This window comes from Vigna unguiculata, chromosome 2 (genome assembly GCF_037176805.1).
Source record: "Vigna unguiculata cultivar grain cowpea cultivar isolate G323 ecotype 2 chromosome 2, ASM3717680v1, whole genome shotgun sequence".
NCBI classification, from domain to species: Eukaryota; Viridiplantae; Streptophyta; class Magnoliopsida; order Fabales; family Fabaceae; genus Vigna; species Vigna unguiculata.
Genome location: NC_140793.1, coordinates 36,551,435 through 36,568,480, shown reverse-complemented (window position 1 = coordinate 36,568,480; position 17,046 = coordinate 36,551,435). Strand labels below are relative to the sequence as shown.

Here is a 17,046-nt window from a genome sequence, read left to right as displayed (position 1 = left end):
AAAGGGATACATTCAAAAGAAAAAGAAAAATGAAAATACACAAATTTCTAATTATTATACCTTCATTGGTTTAATATATTTATATTGTTAAACTAATAATTTGTCTATTAATTACCATTACCAATAATACAATACTGCCACTGGTTTACCTCTTATCTCTCATAGTTTACTTGTTGACTCAATTTAAGATGACCCAATGGTAACACAAAACATGTAATAATTTAAAAAGCGTAAGAATGATAAAACATAAAAACTACACAGCACTGTTAATCACGTGCTACTACTATGCAAAAAAAAAGGTGTATTTTATCGGAGAAAAACAACGGCAGAGAAACACTACAGTATCTCCAATTCAAGAACAACCTTCAAAAATAGTAACGCAAGTGAGAAACTAAAACGATGGAGTTAAGTAGAACAAACAAATCACTGTACAAGCACGGGTGTAGAAGCAGCGTCCGTGCCTCTGAGGCCATCTTCCTGATCACGGACGCTCTTGGGCACCGTAACGACGAGTTCGCCGCCGACCACGGCGGCCGTGGTGAGGTCCGGCCGCGTGGAGTCCGGCAGGCGGGTCCTCCAGACGTCGAGGTTGAGGTCTTCGAAGGGAATGCGCAAGGAGACAGTTTCCCTGACGACGACCTTTGTCATTCCGGGATGGATTTGCACGATGTGGGCCTCCACCGGTGCGAGTTCCGGTGTCTCCGCAACAAATCGGAAGCAGTTAGAGGCTTCATGGAGGGACACGTCAGCATCGGCGGGGAGAGGGAGTTGCAAGACTCTGGTGAAGACGTGGGGGAGCCTCCGCAGCTTCTTGGTGGCGGCCGCCGCCTCCGCCGTGGAGAGAGGGTTGAGTTGATTTTGGACGGCGATGTTGCGCTTTCTGGCCATTGCCTATTTACGAAACGTAACTCTTCGTATTCAATTCAATCGATTGGGTTTTGGTGCACGTAAACACTATAAAACGCGCTTCCCACTCTAACCTTCTTCCTCTTCCAAATTACAATGTTACCCCTCTCAATTATTAAAGGAAAATCACTTTTTTGAAAGGAAAATGATAAAATAAGGTCATTAAAAATATAAAGTTTGTTGTAATTATGATAAGTAAAACAAGATATGATAAATGATTATATAAAAGTTATCAGGATTTTCAATATATCGTTATGGTATACATTATGACTGTTTAGTCAAATAAAATCAAGAAAATTAATATTATAATTAAGTTGATAAAAATTCATAAGATTTAAGGATATAAATTTTACTTTCTTAAAATATATATATAATTACATAAATTATTAAAAAAAAAATTAATTCCTTCATTGCATTACAAAAATTATATATATACAATCAAAGGTACTAGAAGAGTTTAAATGAGTTTTATTTTAATTAAAAGTTATTCTGTCAAAAAGATTAAGTGCAATACAAACAAAAATTATTATTTTTAATTAAGTTTGAGTTTTATTTTAATTGAAACTTTCATCCTTAAAAAAAGTGAATAAATGTTGTAGTTAACAATGTTAACTTTTAATTCTGTTGTATTTGACATAGAAAAAAGATTAAAAAAAATCCACGTCATTTCATAATGTTTGATTTCACGATTAAATAGTATATATGAAGTAATAAAAAGCTATTAAAATCAAATATAAAGGCTACAATATACGATAATAACTTCGAAAGGCTATAATATAAAATAAAATCGAAAACCGCACTGGTTTAAAACATTATCTTTAAAAAACAATTAAGAAAGGAAGGAATTCAGATTTACCATGAAAAAAAAATAAATGCTTAACAATTTAATAAAATATACATTAATGTTTAATCAATATGGATTGATAAAAAGCAATACTTTCAAATTTTGCAGATGTTTATACAATTGTCTTACACGTGAAATAAGGTTTAGGGTTTAGTATCAACACAATTAAATTTTAATTTAATTAGTATTAAAAAAATATTTTAATATATGCTATTAAAAAAATACTACTGGAGGTGAAAAGTTATATGTTGTTATTATTATATATAAACATAATAACTATAACATTATAATAATAATTATTATTATTACTATTATAATAAAAATTAATAAAAATAATGACGTGACAGAGCTACTTTAACCATTTTGTGTGGAGAACGCGTTTTCGTACAAGCCTTTCTTTACCTACAAATTTCGTCTGAATTGCATGAAGTTGTCTAAATTATACTTTTTCCTTTTATTTTTTATTTTTTTAATCATGACTTTGGTAATTTTTTTCTATATAATATTATCTATTGGAATAATCCTTTTTATTATTTTAGTAAATTTTAAAATTTATAAACATTTTTTTTTCTTTTATTTGATCCACAGAATTGTATCCAATACTCTATTTAAAATATCATTCCATTTTTCTCCCTCCTTACCCGTTTACTTAAGTTACGTTAGACGTATGTTATTAATAATAATTCATGGAAACTAAATATTGATTTCCTGTTCCACGATTTATGATAATTAATTAAAACAAAATCATTAAATATAATTTATATTTGGAAAATACTTTAAGATTATTTTACTAATAGATTTTTATTTTTTTCATTTTTCAGAAAATTTGAAAAACATAATGATATAAACATAAAGATTTGACACGAAGAGACAAAGGAGGAAGGTGCTGTGATACTTCCCTGGAGAGTGAAACATCATAAAAAGCTTCTCTACCCTCAAAACAAATCGCAAAGAACAACACATATAAAATTATAAATAAATACAAGTAAGAAATACGTTTTCTGTAAAGTAGCGTAAACACGGTTAGGATGGCGAGTGTATATATAATTTTTAAATATACGTTATTATATTAATAGATAATAATATTATAATATTATTAAATTAATATATAAAATAAAATTATATTTATAAAATATAAATTAAAATATATTAAAATAGATGAAAGAATTATTATTAATAAATAAAATAGAAAAAAAACAAATATAGATAATTTTATAAAAATAATAATTAATTTTTAAAATTTTAATAAATAATTATATTTAAAAGATAAAATTAATATTTTAAAATGTAATCATAAAAAGAAGAATAATTTTTATATATTGTTATAAATTAATATTTTTTAGTTTTATATTTTTACTGTTAACCTTCTCTTGTTAAATCAAAACCAGAATATGTCATCACTAACAATGATGATGTTATAAAAACTGTCACACTGAGCTATATTGAAATTAAAATAAAAATTATATATTTATACAGATTAAAGTATTTATAATTTTATTTACAATTTAAAGGGTGGATTTATGATTTCTCAGAACAATTACATGGAATTTTTATAGTTTTGGTAATGTTTAATGAGATTTTTAGGACTATTCATTACCTGTTTAATATTTTTAAGCCCAATAATTAAAATTTTACATTAAAGAAGATTGATAATTATAAAAAATTAAATAGAAAAAGCAATGTATTTAATTTACTACTGTGAGTTTTCGAAAAAAATACACAGTTAAATAAAATTAAAAGATAAATCAACACAGTCTATTAATGTTCACCAATTTAATTATTTTCGAGTAAATTATGAGATTAAATATAAATATACCCTAAGAATTTGCCAAAAAATTCTTATATATATATATATATATATATATATATATATTATTTCAGTCTGTAAATATATTATTTTTTGTTTAAAATTTTTAAAAACTTGTGCTTTGCTTTAATCCTTATAAATATTTTGTTCTTAATTTTATCTTCTCAAATAAATACCTTTATTTTAGTTCCAATAATTACATTATTTTTTATTTCAGTTAATACTTATGTCATCCATATATATATATATATATATATATATATATATATATATATATATATATATATATATATATATATAATTTAATTAATATTTTAAATTTGACAGTATTTTTTTAATTTTATATTTTTAAATTAAATAAATAAAAAGAATCCACTCAATAAAGAGAATAAGACACGTGCTTATTTAAAAGTTGATGATTTTAATAATGATGATTAAAACAGAGAATAAAATCAAAACACGTTTCCATTGTGCTTACAAAATGTTAATTAAACTCTATTGTTTATCAAAACATGTGTTATGGGAGTATACATCATTACCTAACTAATAATGCAGAAACCACAGAATTGTGTAGTTTCACTTTTTACCCAATATTTATAAACAAAAACATTAAAATATACTATTTATTAATAAATAAAAAATATCACAATTAATATATTGACAACATAATTTTAATTTTTTTTAAAAAAAAGTGACTTAATAGTATAAATTTTTATCTATTCATACTTATATATAAAATATAAAGATATTTGTATCATGTTAACGTGTATTCTCAATTTTATCTTTTAAGAAGTAATTATTCTTTAAATTAAAATAATTATTTTATCATTTTTCTTTTATAATAATTACTGTATATTTGACTATTTTATTCATTTAATTTTTTTAACTAAAATAAGTATTTTAACAAGAAAAATTCTAAAATAAATAAATAAATAATAATAATAAAATTCAAAGGAATGAACATAACGAACATGTTTATACGAGTCTATATTTATATATAGAAATACTCTATTTTGGTGTGCATATCTCAATTTCACTTTTACCTTCTAGTAAATAATCATTTTATAACCATTTTTTAAAATTAAAATTGTTATTTTACGATTTTTAGCTTCTAAATAACATTTTGTTACATTTAACGTTTCATTCATTTTTTTTTTTCTTTTGAATTAATTATTTTTAAAGTAAATGAGTATCTTTACAAAAACTTATCTACAAAATAAATAACAAATATTTATAATAAAATTTAAACAAATATTCATAGTTATTTTTATTTATACCGATATATATATAAAGTATATAAAGGATACTTCATTTTTGTGTTCAAGTAAGTTTCTATTTGTAAATTTATTTTCTAATAAATAACCGTTTTCTAAAATCAAATCAATTATTTTACTATTTTTATCTTTTAAACAAGACTCTCTTAAATTTAACATTTCATTTATTTAATTTTATTTAAATTAGTTATTTTAAAACTAAAATAGGTGTCTTTAATAAAAAAAATCTACAAAATAAAAAATATATAATAAAATTTAAAAATTATTCACATTTATTTTTAAATTAATATATATATATATATATATATATATATATATATGTAGAAGATTACTCCTTCTATATGAACATTTAATTTTCAATTTTAATCTTTAAATTTTTTTAATTAATATAATTATTTTATCAATATTACCTTTTAAGTGTTTATTTGTTTAAATTTAACTTATTTTTTAATTTAACTATTTTTTAATTAAAAAATTACCAACAAAATAAATAAAACTACTTACAACAAAATTATAAAAAATATTTATATTTAATTTTATAATTATAATTATAATAATAACAATAATAATATTTATATTATTTTGTTTTCATTAAAAGAAATGAACCCATATACTATACATGCATTTTCATTAAAAATAATTATTTTATCAATTTTACCATTTCTTTAAATTTAACCTTTTTTTTATTTGGTATTTTGTTTTAAATTTAACTATTTTTTTAATTATAAAAATGCCTATAAAATAAATAAAACTTATTTATATTAAAATTGTAAAAATTATTTATATTCAATTTCATTAATATTACAACAATATACAAAGAGAATTATCTCTTTATGTTCACACTTCATAATACCAATTATACATGTTACAATATAATTATTTATTAAATATTTTAAAATTAATAATTACTTTTACCTATTCTATGTAAAACTGTTTATCTTTTTTTTTTATTTTTTAATTCATCAACAATTTTATATATTAACTTAATAACATTATACTGTTATCATCTACTACTATAATATCATTTTAAAACTATTACTAAAATGTGTTCACGTGTTCCCGCTAGTATTATATAATATCAATGTGATCTATTACTAAAATCGTAAACATTGATAATATATATGTATTATTTTGAAACTTAAGATTACTTTTAAATGATAGGTTGCCATCTTTGGTGGAATTGTTGAAAACTAACAGGCCTTACTCCACCAATATCAAGCCTATAGTGTTTACACAATTCATTGATTCTTGGCTCTAGCAACAACCTTCATGAAAGTTCAATAATTTAACCTCTAATTTATTTACCAAATTAAAGCTAATAGAGTTTCAGGTTCCAACTAATAAACTGTCCCTGTGAGATAGGAAATGATAACAGTACTGTTTATTTGGTTTGAAGGGTGATTGATCTAAACAGTTGCTGTAGACTCAGAGTTGGAAAGGGTCTCATGATCCCGCATCCGACGCCTACGGCGAGATCTTCTATGAACCCGATTTTGTGTTCCTGATGGCTGTTTATTGGGGGAATCAGAATTAATAGTGTTTTCCAAAGGATGAGCATAACCAAAAACACAATCAAGAGGGTCTGGCTCCCACGAAGTATCAGGTGCAGAGTTTATCTGTAATCAAATGTATACCAAAAAATTATTATATGCAAAAGAAAATATCCTTCTGATCGATCATTTTAATTGTCATTTTCCGGTGGAGACAATATCATTTTATACTAGGCACAGTAACTTGTTGCCCTATGCTATAAACAAACACATTTATTCGAAGTTTTAATTCTGTAAAACTAAAAACTACTTTTAAATAGAGAGATATTTAATATGACCATATAGTGACGTTCTTTTGAAGGGAGATACAGGAAAATCTTGGCATAGATTCGGCACTATTAAGTCAGTGAACAAATGCATACAAGACATCAGGACACAGTTTTCAATACAAAATTTTAAGATAATAAATTTATAAGTCTTTTTACTTATATACTAATTATTTTACTCGTAATTACCCACAACTTGATCTTGCCTGGAATTCCTAACACATTTTCTGAGTCCTTTACTGCTACTGCACTCACAACAAATCAGTAATTTTTACCTTGATTCTTGTTAAAAAGATATTTTTCAGTTTCTCAATTTATACTTTATTTATATTTACATTTGGTTTTTCCCCAAACTTTTCCAAGCTTCAAGTTGAATTGAATCCCGAAAGATTTTCCAATTTATTTTTTACCGGGTCGATCACTTTGGAACTCGTGTATAAGAAATCATCATTTGATTGTGAGTGAGACAACTAGTGAAGCTACAGTATGTCTGTACCATTACCCTTCCCCTCTAAAACTTTTGCAATGGTTGCAGCCACCAGTGAAACTACTATTTTCTTTTTCTTTAAAGAAAACAATAAACAATAAATACACAGACATTTTGCAACCCATTGACATATTACAATTGAGCTTAAATCAAGTTTATTTTTCCTTGAATACACACAGTACTCAAGGAGGGTATGTAACTAACTTTCTCAGTGTGCACAAATGAAGTTTGACAGTTCCCACGCCCTTCCCCAAGGCATTTGAGAAGACCAAAGCAAAATATACCCCCCCCCCCCCCCCGGTGTCCCCAACACAGTCTATATCCTTCTATCCTTAAATTAGTTAGAAATTACCATATTTAACTACACAAAAAGCTTTAATTAAAAACAATAAAAGGGAAGTCTAAGAATACTTACAAAAGTATGCTTCGTCTCAAGATTTGGTTTTTGGCTGTTGGTGACATTTTCAGACCTGCCTTGGGATTTATCATTAGAATCATTATGAGAATGGTCTTCGGATTTATCATAAGAGTCTTGATCATGAGTCCTATGACCATGGACTGCCTCGCTAAAGAAATTCCGGTATCTCCATCTTAATTTAGGATTATTACTCGAATCATCAAAAATCCTCTCCAAATAGAAATGCTTAGACATAAGCTGCATCACGGAGGGATCATTATGGTATTTTGTCACCATTCTGACATTTAACAACAATTAAAATGTGTAAATGAAATGAAAATCAATTGAATCAAAATAATAATGAAATACGAGAGCCCACTGGAGATTGAAACTATTTTCTCTTTCCATGTCACCCCAATTTAGTTAAAAAGCAACCGGGAGAAATACATAATTTCGAGGGGGACATGGGCAGTTCCAACTGCAAAAATGATAATCATATTTCAAGCAAAGTAACCCACTTGGTGACATACTTTAACTGGTTACAACAAAATACAACAGGTTTTAATTCTCAACTCATATATTTTATAATTAACTGACCATGATTAGTATTTTTTGTACGTATTTATCAATCAAGTTAAAAGTACTGTGAGTCCTGGTGTTTGTATTTGAAGCCACTCTTGCTCCTGTTCTTTGTATAGGTTTAATTAATACAATTTAGACTTTGTACTGCCCTCTTATAGTAAGTTTTGCTTTTATAACTACATCTTATTTTAAATATGAGGATTGAAAACTGGAAACAAATTTGACATAAAATCTCAAACTGTACTGCCTAAGAGGCTGTGTCAACGAGGTAACCGCTAAAATGATATTACATGTTTATTTAAATTCAAATTGGAAAAAGAAAAGTTGTTCTTTGATCAAGTGATACCAAAGACCAAAGCTATGTTTGTAAATGCTAGAAGGACCTAAACTAATAGAAGAAGAGGAGTGGCTAAGCACTTCAACAAGATAACTAGAATGCAAAAGACAAGTGAAAAACTTAAATGTGGAAAAATCTCTACATTATTTGGAATAATTTCAACTACCATCAAATTCTTATACATAAAATTTAACAACTAGAACACTACAAGGTATCAGTTAAATCCCATAGCAATTTTGTTTGGACTAATAATAGTTGTGTTTTTAACCAATAAGTCAACTGGGGGATGGGGGATTTTGCAGTTAAAACAGAAATGAGTATTTGGATTACCATATCAGAAATAAGGTGACCATTCATAAGAATTGTAACACAAAAACACTATAATGGTCACCTTATTTTCAATTCACCCTAAATACTCCTATACCAAGTAATAATAACCTTTCCTTGCTTTTAATAACTCTTCACCATCATTCTCATCAATCCTAGACTGTCTTTGACATTATTTGAAACAGGTCGCCTATATTCCTCCATTTAATAGCGTACTTTCTACTTCTATTCAGAACGTATAATTGACACTTCACATTGATCTTGTTACACAAAAAAACCTTTGTAGTTTTAATCAGCCACCTATCTACACAGCGCGGTATAGTGGACTAAAGCTAAGCTGAATTGCTCTGCTTATGACAGCATTTACTTTATTGCCTACCTAAAGAACTCCAAAGAATGAGATGGTAATTGGAACTTATAGCACAAATAAAAAATGTTTACAAAGTCTGAGCAACTGAGAGGAGAAAACCTACATATTCGCTAACTCCTTCTGCAATATGCTACCATCCATTGTAAGAATCTGATCTGCACGAGAATACAAGATTCTATTACCTAGCCAATTTCCAAAGATAGTACCAGCTCCTGCAAAAGGATAAGACAACAAACAAGACTTACGTAGGAAGGCCTTAGTAAAACACTAGAAACAAAGATACAACAAGTGGTTTCTCTTACCGACTGAAAGGTAGGTTCGAATTGCTTTACTGACATTCAAAGTTGCTGCAATAAAGGTATAATGCTCATGGTCATACTAACCCCAATGAGAATCTGCTGTGACTATGACAGTATTACAAAAATATGTAGGACTCTTCCTGGTTATGCAACTCTAAAACAAGACAATGACCTCCTCCCCCATGGAGGGGGAGGCCCTAGTAAAACTGTAGAAATAAAGATACAGCGAGTAATTTCTCTTACTGCCTGGAAGGTCGATTTGTAATGCTTTTGCTTTACTGAGATTCCGAGTTGCTGCAATAAAGGTATAATGCTCATGGTCATACTAACCCCAATGATAATCTGCTGTGACTATGGTAGAATAATAAAAATATGTAGGAATCTTCCTGGTTATGCAACTATAGCATAAGAAGTAAGACAATGCCCCCCTCTCCATCCATCAGGATGTTAAGGTAATAGAACAAAACTTTTTTCTTTTTTTATTTATTAGTCACCAGTCGGATGACTTTTAACACCTTAAGCATGCAATGTCTCAAAGCCAAAAATTTCTTATATTAAAACAATATTCACTAAATCATTATAAATTAGAACCAGACTAAGTAAGGATGCTAAAATCACAAACCAGTCCATGCTGCTGCACTCCCAGCAAGTGCACTAGCAGTAAAATCGCTCACAAATCTAGTTTTCCAAGAATGAAGAATATTAGCTTCCTGAGGTGTCAAATTTTCCTACAAAAGAAAAGGACAGATATTTACGGCGTCTATCAAGTCCATCATCAACGAACTTTCACAATGTGTGCACGAAAACCTTTTCAAAGATATTTGAAGGCAAATAATCATGTCGTTTTATGATGATCGCCAATTAAAAGAAACTGATTTTAACTAAATTTACTCCAAATGTAAAAGCATTTATCTGGAAGTGCAAGTTGCATATCCAAAATAAAATTAAGTGAAGAAAACACTGAATCTGTGCTCTCAGACGCCAGAATCAAGAAATGGTAGTGAAAAGTAGAGAGTGTAACAGTAAAACTCGGAATTAGCCTGATCCGGCATATGCATTGACACTGATTTGTTAAAAATTAATTGAAGAAGAAAGAAATTAAAAGCCCTAGCTGAAGAGAAACAGGGAGATAAGGGAAAAACCTTCTTGGTAATGAGAACTTTTTCAAGATCGGCCAATACTCCAATCAAACTCATTGCGGTTCCTTTTCTTCTTGCTTCCTCTCAGTTTCAGTTTCTCCTTCTTTCGAAAGTAAAGGAAACATGAAGTGTTAAAATAAAACAACATAAATTCATCACATAAAACTGTTGTATGTGGCAATTATCTGCCTTCTTCATTATTTTATGTTGTAATTTTTATAAATATATTACATATATTATATAAAAATAGGATAATTAAATGTATTATTTATTAAAATTATGTTATAATACAAAAATCAGTTATATATTAAATATCCTAAGTACTTACTGTTAATTATGCATAAAATATAAACAATTATTCTTTTCGATCTAGGTTTTGTTATTATTTATAATCTATAATATTATATAAAAAGAATTTTCTCTTATGTGTTTACATTTCAAAATACTAATTTTACTCTTTAAAATATGATTATTTATTAAATTTTTGAAAATTTACCGTTATTTTTACAAATTTTTTTATAAAATTATCTATCTCTACTCTTCTCTTTTTTTCTATTTATCAACAATTATTTTTTCATATTTTTTTGATATATTTCACTTTATTTTTAATAAATATAATTTTATTTTATATATTAACTAAATAACATTATATTATCATCACCTACTAACATAATATTACGTATATTTAAAAAATATATATACACAAATGCGACAGTGTCCATGTATACGCTAATAATATATAAAGAGAATATTTTGTGTCACATTTGATGAAAATAATTTTATCCTTAATTATTTTAAAAATTAATTATTTTATAAATAATTTACTTTTAATCATTATTCTAAAAATATTTTTTATCTTAAATTACTATTTAAAAAAATATTGTACATACTTTTTTTAATTTTATATTTAACAGCTATTTTAAAAATTAATTATATATTATTTGTTGATCTTAATTTAAATTTCTTAGAAAATTAGAAAGTGAATATCTGTACACAGTAACTCTATGTGTCCGCTAATAATTTTAGAAACTTATTGAAAATAGAAAAAAATATATATCAACATGAAAGAATTATATAAAATAGCATAACTGGAGTTAGCATTCATAATTCTTTCTAAAAAAGAATTAACATTCGTAATTATCTGCGTAATTATCTATAAATTTATGAAAAATGCATCCAGATAGAAATTTAGAAAAAAAATAAAATATTATAAAATCATTACTAATAAAAAAATTATATTTATATTAATTTTTATAACAAAATAATCTAGTATCGATAATTTCTAACTATTTCTTAGATCTTACAAATTTGAAATCTCGACAAAAATAAACAGTTAAATAAAATTAAAAGCAAAATAATACAACCATTTAATAGACTATTTTTCTGTAAGAAAATCTATAACTTATTCCCACTTACATTTGATAGAAATTTATCTCATCATCCCCATCATATTGATAGATGTTTTGAAGCATGGCCATGAGCATTGGTGTGAACATGAGCATGAGCATGAGCATTTGCAGCTCGAGGATGGTTGGTAGAGAGAAAGGAGTGTTGGAATCATGCAAGACGTTAAGGCATGTGAAGCAAGTGCATGCTCAGATCCTCCGTTCAAAGCTCGACCATTCTAACTCTCTGCATCTCAAACTCTTTCTTTGTTGTTGCACCCTTACTTCTTCTTCTTCTCCTTCGGCCCTTCACTATGCGCTCTCTCTGTTCACCCAAATTCCAAACCCACACACCCGTTTCTCCCACCAGCTCTTCCGTCAGTTCTCTCGTGGCCCCACGCCGGAGGGCACCCTCCTCCTCTATCGCCTACTCCGGAGAAAGGGTACCCTTCTCGACAGGTTCAGCTTCCCCCCTCTGTTGAAGGCCGTCTCCAAACTTTCTGCCTTGGATATGGGCTTAGAGGTTCACGGCCTGGTTTCCAAGTTGGGCTTCCATGACGACCCTTTTATTCAAACCGCCTTGATTGCCATGTACGCGGCATGTGGACGTATTACGGATGCCCGTTTGGTGTTTGACAAAATGTCTAACCGGGATGTCGTTACCTGGAATATTATGATTGATGGGTACTCCCAGAGTGGTCATTATGACCATGTTTTAAGGCTCTATGAAGAAATGAAGATTTCTGGTATGGAGCCAGATTCTATTATCCTTTGTACCGTGCTTTCTGCCTGTGGTCATGCGGGAAATTTAAGCTATGGCAAAGCAATTCATGAGTTCATTAAGGATAATGGTTTTCGTGTTGACTCACATCTACAGACTGCTCTTGTTAATATGTATGCGAGTTGTGGTGCTGTGTATCTGGCTAGGGAAGTTTATGATCAACTTCCCTCAAAACATTTGGTTGTTTCTACTGCGATGCTTTCGGGGTATGCGAAGATTGGATTAGTGGAAGATGCGCGCTTCATATTTGACCAAATAGTTGAGAAGGACTTGGTGTGTTGGAGTGCCATGATATCTGGTTATGCTGAAAGTGATCAGCCTCAGGAGGCTCTCGAATTGTTTAATGAGATGCAGCGACAGAGAATAGTGCCTGATCAGATCACGATGCTGAGTGTCATTTCGGCTTGTGCTCATGTTGGTGCACTTGTTAAAGCCAGATGGGTTCATTCATATGCAGATAAAAATGGTTTTGGAAGGGCTCTTCCCATCAACAATGCCCTGGTTGATATGTACGCTAAATGTGGCAACTTGGCCGGAGCAAGAGAGGTATTTAAGAATATGCCAAGAAAAAATGTGATATCTTGGTCCAGCATGATCAATGCTTTTGCCATTCATGGGGATGCTGATAGTGCCATAGCTCTTTTCCATAGGATGAAAGTACAAAATATTAAGCCCAATGCGGTTACGTTTATAGGTATACTTTATGCATGCAGTCATGCAGGCTTGGTTGAGGAGGGCGAAAAATTCTTTTCCTCCATGATCAATGACCACGACATTTCTCCCCAACGTGAACATTATGGTTGCATGGTAGACCTATATTGCAGAGCCAAACTCTTGAGAAAAGCATTGGAGCTTATTGAGACAATGCCTTTTCCGCCAAATGTTGTCATCTGGGGATCCCTAATGTCTGCTTGTCAAAATCACGGTGAGCTTGAATTAGGGGAATTTGCTGCAAAACGACTTCTTGAGTTAGAGCCTGATCATGATGGGGCCCTTGTAGTTTTGTCAAACATTTATGCCAAAGAAAAAAGGTGGGATGATGTTGGACTGGTCAGGAAATTAATGAGACATAGAGGTATCTTAAAGGAGAAGGCATGTAGTAGGATTGAACTGAATAACGAGGTGCATGTGTTTATGATGGCAGATAGATATCATAAGCAATCAGATGAAATATATAAAAAGTTAGATGCGATAGTCAGTCAACTGAAGCTAGTTGGCTACACACCCAGTACTTCAGGAATTTTGGTTGATTTGAAAGAGGAAGAAAAAAAGGAAGTAGTTCTCTGGCATAGCGAAAAATTAGCACTGTGCTACGGGCTAATTAGTGAGAGAAAAGAATCATCATGCATTCGTATAGTTAAAAATCTTAGAATTTGTGAGGATTGTCATTCCTTTATGAAACTGGTCTCAAAGGTGTACCGAATAGAGATTGTTATGAGAGACAGGACTAGGTTTCACCATTTTAATGGTGGAACTTGTTCTTGTAGAGACTATTGGTGAATTATTCCAATCTGTAAATTGAATTAAACTGGCATACCCTCATTTTGGGCTTGCCCTGTATATGCCAGGGCATGTACTTCAGCTTGGTGAGGGTTCACTACTATAAAGTTGATCATCATTTCTAATTTTGTTTAAAATTACCATGAATTCATTTTCTTTTAGTTGAACACCACTCATTTGGCAGTAAATAATTGAAAATTTTTACCACGTTACTTTACAGATACCACGCCTATAGTAACGTTAGACTGACATCAAACTCGATTCAACTGGGCACAGGCATAACAAGCTTACTTTCAAAATATGCATTAAGGAATTGTATGGGATAAAAGGCGCTTCTGAGCCTTCATTAAGCGGCTAGAATCTTCTTCCTTCAAGGTTCTACAAAATTTCCTTTACCAAACCCATTTCATACTGGAAATCTGAGCGAGACGTGTGCATGGCTCCATTGAAGGTCAATGCAAAGTTCTTAAGTTGGAAATCCTTTTGGTGGCGCTTCAACAGGTCATTTGAGAATATTTGCCTACGACATCTGAGGCAAATGATAACCTCTGCAGTAAAATTTTCACTGCATGATGAGTTCAGTTTACCTTTTCATGTTAAATTTTTAGCAGAGAGGTACCTTTCTCTCGCAATATTCGCAACGAAACAATTGCCCCAACAACGTCAATACAAAACAAGTTCGTATTTGACTCCAGCAGATTTTTTTTTTTCTATTACTTATGAATCTTTTTATTCTTAAAAGAAAAATGTTTAAAAAACCAATCGTGACCTAAATAATAGGAGAAATTATCAATCCTGATTAATACTACATAAATGAATAGAGAGAAGATGTGCATGTTTTAAAGGAGTTTCCAATAGTAGCAGTAAGGATCAATCGTGTTCCATTAATTTATCATAAATACATAAACAATTGCTTGGAAGGTCAGGTCTCAGTAGTTTATGACTTATTGGTTACGGAAAATCATTGCACTTGAAGAATTGGAATCCATGCGTGGTTACCTAGTGGCGGCTACCATTCATCACGACACCACCAACTCCAAAATGGCATAGTAGCCTAATCATGATATTATAATTCACACAAATGTTAATGCTAATTAAGTACCTCAATTATCAAATTTTATAATCCATCTTTAGCTGCAACAAATGGATTTAGTCCTTCGCCATTTGATTTGTGTTGCTTTAATGGACCTTTATGGAGATTCTATGCCTCAACCTCAAGAAAACTATCGTCAGCCACATAACATAACGTAGTAGGATAAAGGGAAAATCGCATACTATCATTACATAAGACAAGTTGATGATGACATTCTCCATTATGGCCACAGGGCAGTGAAAAAATTCACATTTTTTGTGCTTGAAAGTCGAGGGTTACAGAGTGAGAAGTTGACAATATAGGAGCTTCTTTAATAATACACTAATGAAACTCCCAGAAATGACTGCTGATAAAATAAATAGACAACAAATGATAGCGTCAAACCTCTGAACAATTTGTTTTTCAATTGAATATTATTGTATGAAATCTAGTACCAGTCGCACTAAAAGATTGGTCCCATATTATTAAGTAAAACTGAGATGAAAAGGAGTGCTCAAAAACTGCACCTTGAGCCTAACAACATCAAACGTCACTTGACTTGTAAAGTACGTTAGTTTCTTTGACATCTTTCGGAAAGAAAGAAAGAAAGAAAAAATGGATGTCAAATTCTGTTTCCATGCGAATCATTTGACTATTGCAGAAGGAAGTTGAAGATAACCCACATATTTACAACGTTCATTAATCATTTAACCAGAAGCATTAAAACAGTTATATAATCTTTTTCCATCTTAAGCATATGAATTTTTGGAAGAGAATGGTTTTTGTGCCGATCAGTCACGTGTAGAATAAAGTTGGGATTAAACAGTTTATCTTGGAAATTAGATGTCTGGTGCGAAGAAAGGAAAACAGAGAAGAAAAAGACGGATGAAGCGAAAAAGCACTCTCTGTACAACAAGACAAAATGAGAAGCTTAGCCACAAAAAGCTAAGTATAAACTTTATTTGAACGAAACGAAAGATAGTTATGATAAGGTATTCCCTGTCCCCAACTTGCAGGTTCCTCTGTTTTCATCAGTGCAATGTGAAAGTGGAAGAATCAGTGACTTGAGAAGTGGTGTTTGACCTGCTACTGTACTTGTTTGACGGTGAAGTCAAGTCACTCGACCTTCTCCTCAGCATCTGCCTCATCCCATCAGCCACTCTAACCGCAGGGTTGGATTTGATCTTCCCACAGAATGACATGTGAGCTTTCACAGCTTCATCCATGGCAAAACCCATTTTCCCTCTGCTAATCTCGTCTCTCACTGCTTCTGAGCACAACCCACATAACCATTTTCCGTCAAACTTGGCCTTCACGTCGCGGATATATTCTTGGGTGCAATCCTCTTTGAGGCCACAGCACTCGCACTTGACCGATTCCACTTCCATATCTACCTGTAAAGACAAGTTCTTTCTGAACTCTTATCTCCCTTTTAAGGAGGGGAATGAGAATCTTCGGATAACAGCAGCCACGGGTGGTTTCTTTTTTTTCTTTTCTTTGGTTGGATTATTCGAGCGCAATGATGACAGGGGTAGTCTTGGTTATTTACTTTATGTTGGCAAGTTGTGTGCTTTCTCAGTTGGGATTGATGGTTTTGTTGCTTCAAGAACTAGTAAGAGCTTGTTCAACCAGAGCTTTTATGGTGTTTGAGATGAAAGAGAGAATGGGAATTTAAGTAGGGAAGAGTGCCATAATTTCCTCCATGTTCTAAGGGACATGGCGG

At 30.4% G+C, this 17,046-nt stretch overlaps 4 protein-coding genes across 5 annotated transcripts; 1 reads left to right on the top strand and 3 right to left on the bottom strand.

The window, feature by feature from the left end:
• Window positions 1-200: 200 nt before the first annotated feature.
• On the bottom strand, window positions 201-938 carry LOC114174048 (uncharacterized). The gene has a single exon (XM_028058790.2). The coding sequence runs from the start codon at window positions 886-888 to the stop codon at window positions 424-426; it is 465 nt and encodes a 154-aa protein (XP_027914591.1). The 5' UTR covers window positions 889-938; the 3' UTR covers window positions 201-423.
• Window positions 939-5,940: 5,002 nt separating this feature from the next.
• LOC114171498 (uncharacterized) lies at window positions 5,941-10,746 on the bottom strand. Of its 2 annotated transcripts, XM_028056476.2 has the most exons (7): window positions 10,589-10,746; window positions 10,069-10,174; window positions 9,690-9,740; window positions 9,450-9,494; window positions 9,251-9,359; window positions 7,550-7,829; window positions 5,941-6,447 (listed from the first exon to the last, which is right to left on the bottom strand). In XM_028056476.2, the coding sequence occupies exons 1-7, from the start codon at window positions 10,640-10,642 to the stop codon at window positions 6,238-6,240; spliced, it is 855 nt and encodes a 284-aa protein (XP_027912277.2). In that variant the 5' UTR covers window positions 10,643-10,746; the 3' UTR covers window positions 5,941-6,237. The 2 variants fall into 2 exon arrangements, with proteins under 2 accessions (XP_027912277.2, XP_027912280.2); XM_028056479.2 differs by lacking the exon at window positions 9,690-9,740.
• Window positions 10,747-11,987: 1,241 nt separating this feature from the next.
• LOC114173179 (Pentatricopeptide repeat (PPR) superfamily protein) lies at window positions 11,988-14,388 on the top strand. The gene has a single exon (XM_028057430.2). It carries the CDS (start codon window positions 12,056-12,058, stop codon window positions 14,249-14,251), a length of 2,196 nt encoding a protein of 731 aa, XP_027913231.2. The 5' UTR covers window positions 11,988-12,055; the 3' UTR covers window positions 14,252-14,388.
• Window positions 14,389-16,209: 1,821 nt separating this feature from the next.
• On the bottom strand, window positions 16,210-17,046 carry LOC114173186 (uncharacterized). The gene has a single exon (XM_028057441.2). It carries the CDS (start codon window positions 16,709-16,711, stop codon window positions 16,355-16,357), a length of 357 nt encoding a protein of 118 aa, XP_027913242.1. The 5' UTR covers window positions 16,712-17,046; the 3' UTR covers window positions 16,210-16,354.

Excerpts from the sequence above, each read along its gene's own strand:
- LOC114174048 (XM_028058790.2), bottom strand. The coding sequence starts at position 888 with ATGGCCAGAAAGCGCAACATCGCCGTCCAAAATCAACTCAACCCTCTC.
- LOC114171498 (XM_028056476.2), bottom strand. The coding sequence starts at position 10,642 with ATGAGTTTGATTGGAGTATTGGCCGATCTTGAAAAAGTTCTCATTACC. Across the intron at positions 9,495-9,689 it reads ACAAATCGACCTTCCAGGCA|CAACTTTGAATGTCAGTAAA; the intron begins GTAAGAGAAATT and ends CCTTTATTGCAG. Across the intron at positions 6,448-7,549 it reads TTGAGACGAAGCATACTTTT|ATAAACTCTGCACCTGATAC; the intron begins GTAAGTATTCTT and ends ATTTGATTACAG.
- LOC114173179 (XM_028057430.2), top strand. The coding sequence starts at position 12,056 with ATGGCCATGAGCATTGGTGTGAACATGAGCATGAGCATGAGCATTTGC.
- LOC114173186 (XM_028057441.2), bottom strand. The coding sequence starts at position 16,711 with ATGGAAGTGGAATCGGTCAAGTGCGAGTGCTGTGGCCTCAAAGAGGAT.